The 6,458-nt window shown below is 45.3% G+C and overlaps 1 protein-coding gene across 1 annotated transcript; it reads right to left on the reverse strand.

Moving 5' to 3' along the window:
* Nucleotides 1-5,945: 5,945 nt before the first annotated feature.
* LOC125185580 lies at nt 5,946-6,344 on the reverse strand. The gene has a single exon (XM_048082141.1). It carries the CDS (start codon nt 6,342-6,344, stop codon nt 5,946-5,948), a length of 399 nt encoding a protein of 132 aa, XP_047938098.1.
* Between the last annotated feature and the right edge of the window lie 114 nt (nt 6,345-6,458).

The following is a 6,458-nucleotide window of genomic DNA, read 5'->3' on the forward strand; positions in this document are numbered from 1 at the left end:
CGACGTGGCTAAGGAGACTTCGGTGTAGCTCGGAGGTTGGCGAGGAGGAACTGCTTGGCGCAGACGGAGCAGCGGTGGAGAGGAGCGCTTAATTGAAGTTCCCCCGCCGCAGCAGCAACTCCACAGCTTTCGCCAAGCCGTCAACAATCAATAAATATACCAATGATTTCCAATTTATTCTCGTGAATAACCTAATGGGATGCGATATTTGCTTCACACAAAGGCGGAATCCACCACAAACCGCAATCAGAGGCGTTTCCCGCCAGGTGTTCGACGTTTTGCCTGACTCAGAACCATCTCCCGAAATTGACGAGCAAGAACGGCTCTTGCTCGTCAATTTCTACTTCTGCTGCGAGAATTGGGGAAAAGGTGGATTGGATAAAAAAACCGGAAAATATACGATCTTTGTATATGGTAAAAGCGCCGAACACTTCTTGTTTGGAGGTCGGAGTCGGGGAAAACAGGCTTAAATGGTATTCGGAAAAGCTGAGAGATTGTGGCATTGTGCAGCTGGAATGTGTTTTAGAGAAGGCAGAGCGATTCATGGCTGTATTGTTCGAAGAGGGACTGAGCCTGATGTGCATCTCTGGGTTTCTTTGATTAACTTCTACGCAAAATGTCGGGCGTTGGAGTGTTCGTGCCGTGTGAAATGAGGAGGGATGATGTGAGGCCGAATGAGTTCACTTTGGCCACTGTGCTGAAGGGCTGCTCGCTGTCATTGGATTTGGATTTTGGGTAGCCATTGTGATACGAGCAGCGTATCTGCCACACCATTGAAGGATCCAGTCAATGAGGCTGACCCATCAACAAGCAAGAGCCCAAAGCCAGCCCAAGTTGTGAATCATCTTGAAGACAACGTACCTGCTTTGATTTAGAGTTGGTTAGTTAGTGGATTAGTTAGTTATTAGTGTTATCATCTTCTTTAAATAGTTGTAAGCCCGTTATGGCATTTTCATCAAGCAAGTAATAGCATATTCCCTTTTCTTAAATTTTCCAAGTTTTCTTCTTCAATTTTCGTACTGTAGATTTTGGGAGTCAGAATCCACTCAAAGAGATTCAAGATCATAACACAGTGCACGCGGAGGTGGTTAAGGTTGGCCTTCTATTAGAAATGGGACACTCACCCCTTAAAAGGCCTCATAAGGGGGAGGGTTATCCACACTTAAAGAGAAGAGATAGGATCATCACCAAGCCGACTTGAAATTAAACAGCTAAACGCAGATCCACGAACGATAAAACAATTAAACATCATCAACATCAAGGTCGACTCCAAAAGTGAAGTTCGACGGTGAAAACAAGCAAAACAATTGAAATTAAAGGTAATTGTATCTTCGCCCTCACTAGGACGGTGTTGCCAAGCACGAAATTTGCTAGAAAGTACCCCTCCGATCACGACTACCCCAGATCCATTCTCAAGTGTGTGTAAAGTGTGTGAGCTAAGAAGAGTGAAAAACTATCTAAAAAACTAATCTCCCTTTTCCGTTGCATGCTCTTCCATATATATAGGCGTTTGAGTGGGCCCAGCGAGGTATAGATAAGACTTTGTTGCCCTCAGCTGTAGACTCCTCTGTCACGCCAACTTTCCTTGTAAATCCTGCTCACTTCGTTCCTTTCCTTCGCTAGACCATCTCCTTCAGTATTTCCTTGATCTAGCGATTTTCTTCACACACCTGGCTTAGGAAACGTGTTAGACCCAAAGCAAATTATAACATTTTTCGCACATTACCGATGCATGAAATTAGCCTTATCAAACTGCTCACACTTAAACCATACTTGTCCTCAAGTATAAAGACAAGAAAAAGAATAAGACAAATTTCAAGCGAGGTTATCTCTTGACCGACTCCTAGACCTAGACACAAGAAAAACTAAGAAAATATAAGAAAATCATACAAACACGTAAAACACATATACATGAGCTAGTTTCAATTTTAGGCATCTGTCCCCACAAGATTAAGGTCAATCCAATAGTTTGCACTCCTCCAAATAGGCCCTTTCCCTTCCTTTACCTAGCCGATCTGTCAGCTTGTCAAGATAGCTTTCTACTTACCCAATTGTTGGGTTCACTCGATCACTCATTCCTCACCAGGGATGTTAGGATCGATTATCTCTTAAGTTAATGCTACACCACTGAAGCGTTGGGTTATGAGAGTTTCTCCTTCCTGGGTCAGGCTATTATCATTCCTGTTTTTAGACCATTCCCCCCCCTTGGACTTCGTCCAGCTTATTCCTCCTCTTTTCTTTCTTTTTTTTTTTTTTTTTTTTTTTTTTTTTTTTTTTTTAATCTTTCTCTGGACTTTGTCCAGCTTATAACGCCTTTCCCTGGACTTCGTCCAGCTTATACCTTCATAACCCAATTCCCAATTTTTCTCCTTCATAGCTCTTCTCCCTAAGCATTCAGTGGTGGCCCTTAAACATGTGTTAGCTCATAGTTATCTGAGGTTTATAACTCACAATATAGTAGGGCTTCACAACTAAGTAAGTAGAGGCATTCTCCGTCGTTCTTGCTTCACTCAAATTGACTAGGCTTATTTAAGGAAAAAGCTTCTAAGTTGAAATGCCTCCTATCTTCAATTACTTTCACTAAAGGGATCATGCCGTATTATATCCACTGGCTCATGTGACAACACTTAAGACTAACAGACTCTTAATATGCAACACGGGTAATGCATTGACTCCTCTCCCCCTCCCACTTCACTCAAGCTTGTCCCTAAGCTATCGTCGTGAAGGGGGGAACAGAGAGATCAATGCAAAATAATAAAACAAAATAATAAAACTTCTCACACTTAGACCAAGCAATGGGCTAAGTGGGAGAAGAAACACAGAAAACATAGGAAAACAAACATAACAACAGAAAACAAAAACTTCTCACACTTAGACCACGCAGTGGGCTAAGTGGGAGAAGATATAACAAATATTAAACACATATATAACAGGTAAATTAAACGAAAAGAACGGCAAATAAAAGTTACTTGGTCAAGAGATGATTGATCACTTCTGGGGATGGCTCCCTCGAGAGCCAGACTGGGGTGGGATTCCGGGTCGGGTCACTTTCACTTTCTTCTTAGCTGGCTGCTCCAGCTCTTCTTCCTCCTGTGTTGTTTGTTTAGGTACTGGCTTTCTCACGATAGACTTTGATTTTGGTGGGGCTGGAACTTGCACGGGAATGGTCGGGGAGATCAACTGGAGCGACTGCTGTGGTCGCTTGACGGAGGGACTGCTCTGAGTGGGCTGCCTGACTTCTTCACTGCTGGACCCGGGAGTTGTCCTCGACTGGATCAAGGGGAGCGTCTGCTGCATCCACTTCAACATTTTCATTGAAAGCTCCACCGCTTCCGTCATCCTATCATTCTGTTTGGCACACTTCTCCGCCAAATCAGCAATATTTTCCCTCAGGGTCTGTACTTCCTCCCGATTTCCCATCAATTCCTTCCTTATCCCACCGAGCTCCTTTATCATTTCTCTCCTCATCATCTGCATCTCCTTTTTCACGTCCTGGACTTCCTTGCGCAGCTCTTCAACCTCTTCACTCGGCATGGCTTCCTCGGCTTCCTCCGGCTCTGCTTTCACCTTGTCTCCCAACGAATAGAAGAGAGTTTTGGTGCCTTGAGTCTGCAGCAACCCCTTGTTGAAGAAATAATCAACACTAAACACCTCTGGGGGTTCGCACATGACTACTAGCGGAGCGGCCTTGGCAATTCTCATCTCTATATTTCTCTGGAGGTAAGCGCCGATGAGGTGGCAGGTGTACATATGACGCCCCGGGTTGCTCGTCATCTGGTGGCACGCCTGCGCCAGCCAATATCCGAGGTGCACCTTAACACCCTTCGCCATGCACCATGTGAAGTAGAGATCGGTAGTAGTGAGAGCTGAATTCGCACTGCCCATCAAATTGTAGCTGACAAATGTTTGAGCAAAACGGAGGACCCGGTCTTCGATGTGGGAGGCTTTGGAGTAGCTGGATTTAAACGCCCCTGACTTAGGGTGCGTAACCAGTTCCCATGCTGTTTGGACCTTGAATCCAGGTGTGTTCTTTGGCATCCCGACCATCCTGTCGTTCCATGCCCCCTCTTCATCTTCTTCCTGGGTAAACAACCCCATCCGTAGGGACCACTCCCTAATGCTCAATTCGTACTCCTGATTGAAAAGCCTGAATGTGATAGAATCCGCGTCCAGGTCAGTGGTATTATTCAAACGAAAAGTGGAGAAAAACTCCCTTGCTAAATCCACTGGTACCCTCTCTTGGCTGTGCTGCAACAGCCACTCAAATCCTATTGCTCGGATATAGGCGCGGAATTCTTTATCACATGCAATCATCTTGAGCTCCCTCTTGCTGTACTGTTTTCCTGACTTGGCCATCTTCCCTGCGCTACATCGTTCCTTATACACTGCGATCCTCTTCTGGTCGTCAAACTGCCTCATCTCCTCCAACAAGTCTTTAGTTAGCCAAACTACCGGACGTCCCCTTCCTCAGGCTCCGATACTTCCGTTGAATGTAGATCTGACTCTGCAGAAAGCTTCTCTGGGGTTTCCCCTTCTCACTATCCAACCTTAGGGGTTGCCCCCTCGATATAAATGGGGTTCTCCCCCCAGACATCTTCTTGGGGTTGCCCCCTCGTCCATGGGTTCAGGGGTTGCGCCCCTGAAATCAATTGGGGTCCCCTCCCCCGTCTCTAGAATAGGGGTCTCCCCCTCAGCGATTCGTTCTAAAGTAGGGGTTTCCCCCTCAGTAGTCTTCTCCAACACAGGGGTTTCCCCCTCAGCCACTCTCTCCACCATAGGGGTTACCCCCTCCGCAACTTCATCTGAAATAGGGGTTTCCCCCTCACGAACTTCAACAGAAATAGGGGTTTCCCCCTCACACACTTCAACAGAAATAGGGATTTCCCCCTCACGAACTTCAACAGAAATAGGGGTTTCCCCCTCACACATTTCCCTACCCTCAAGATTAGGGCTCTCAGTTTCTTTCCCTTCTGTCTCCACCAAAGTCTCGTCATGAGCCGGTTCACCATCCTCCGACTGTTTGTATAATGCCTCCTCTTCCTCCGCCTCTTGCGAAACGGTTTCTGCATGCGGTGGTGTAGCGACTCGCGATTCTTCCTCAGAGAGATTCGCCGATTTCGCAGTCGAATCTGCCGAAATTGTTAGTGACGGTGTAGTCGGCGCAGACGGCATTAGACTGGCGGCGAATAGGGCATACACCTCCTTTGCTTTCTCTATACTTCTCACCTTCTGCGTCAACTCGGCCAACAAGATCGGGTCATACTCAGTGCCCTTGGTAGAATCCATCGGTGTAGATCTGAAAAAAAAAATGAAAAGAACTGGGCAATTTTTTTGTTAGTGTTTCGTCCGTTTTTAGAGAGAGAAAATGAATTAAGAGAGAAGGAAGAGCAAACAAAAATTTCGTCTAATTAGGAATGACTGGAGAGAGAAGGACGACGGTTGCTTTTCTGGTGAAAAGATGGTGCGGTTGCAGGCGTGATGTAAGCAACCGTACGTCTCCCATAATTATCGGCCAGAATTTGAAATTCGAAATATCTTTTCCCTCCTTGACTTCTTCCTTCAGATTCTCCTCCTGGCTAATTCCCTCGACCATGCCCTAAAAAAATAAAGAAAATGAAGGTTCCAGACCCCTAGGTCGAGGTTAGGGCATAAAATATCGGTTTCCCTTAGATCTGGTGCTTCGAAAATATTTTTTTATTTTTATTTTTTTTTTCTCTTTTTTTTTGATTTTTTTAAAAGAAAACAATTAAACTATTTACATCCGTGTTGTATTTCCGAGATTCCCTGGTTCAGTTTTGAATTTTCCAAATCATTAACTTACTCCTTGACCCAGGAATTCATCGGAAATTACCCCCGTCCTTTTAGGCAATAATAGGGAGTGTGTGTAGTGGAATCTGCGTCCACAACACAGCCCGGGAGTATCTAAGACTTTCACTCTATGACGTTTACAAGGAAAGAACTGAGTTTAGAGTGCTACCCTGGATCTCCACTGCTCCATTTGCTTGGATGCCAACGATGGTGTATGGGCCAATCCATTTAGACTTCAGTTTCCACTGGCATGAGCTTAAGCAGGGACTGAAAAAGGAGCACTTCTCTGTCCCACATGAAGTTCCTTGACCCGGAGGTTTTTTATCATGCACCATAACTTCGTTCTTTTCTTTGTACCACATGTCAGACTCAAACGACTCCAGCCGAAGTTCCTCCAACTCTTTCAATTGTAACTTCCTCTCTTCTTCGCAAGCTGTCGGCTTCATGTTCATTTCTTTCACTGCCCAGTACGCCTTGTGTTCAATACCCAAAGGTAAGTGACACATCTTACCAAACACAAGTCTGTAAGGTGACATTCCAATAGGCGTTTTAAAAGCAGTTCTGTAGGCCCACAATGCGTCCCCGAGTCTTTTGCTCCAGTCCTTCCTTGACGGATTAGTTTTCTCCAATATCGCCTTGATCTCGCGATT

Source organism: Salvia hispanica, chromosome 1 (genome assembly GCF_023119035.1).
Source record: "Salvia hispanica cultivar TCC Black 2014 chromosome 1, UniMelb_Shisp_WGS_1.0, whole genome shotgun sequence".
NCBI lineage: Eukaryota > Viridiplantae > Streptophyta > Magnoliopsida > Lamiales > Lamiaceae > Salvia > Salvia hispanica.

What these genes read in the sequence shown, in the direction of transcription:
- LOC125185580 (XM_048082141.1), bottom strand. Translation starts at nt 6,344, where the DNA reads ATGTCACCTTACAGACTTGTGTTTGGTAAGATGTGTCACTTACCTTTG.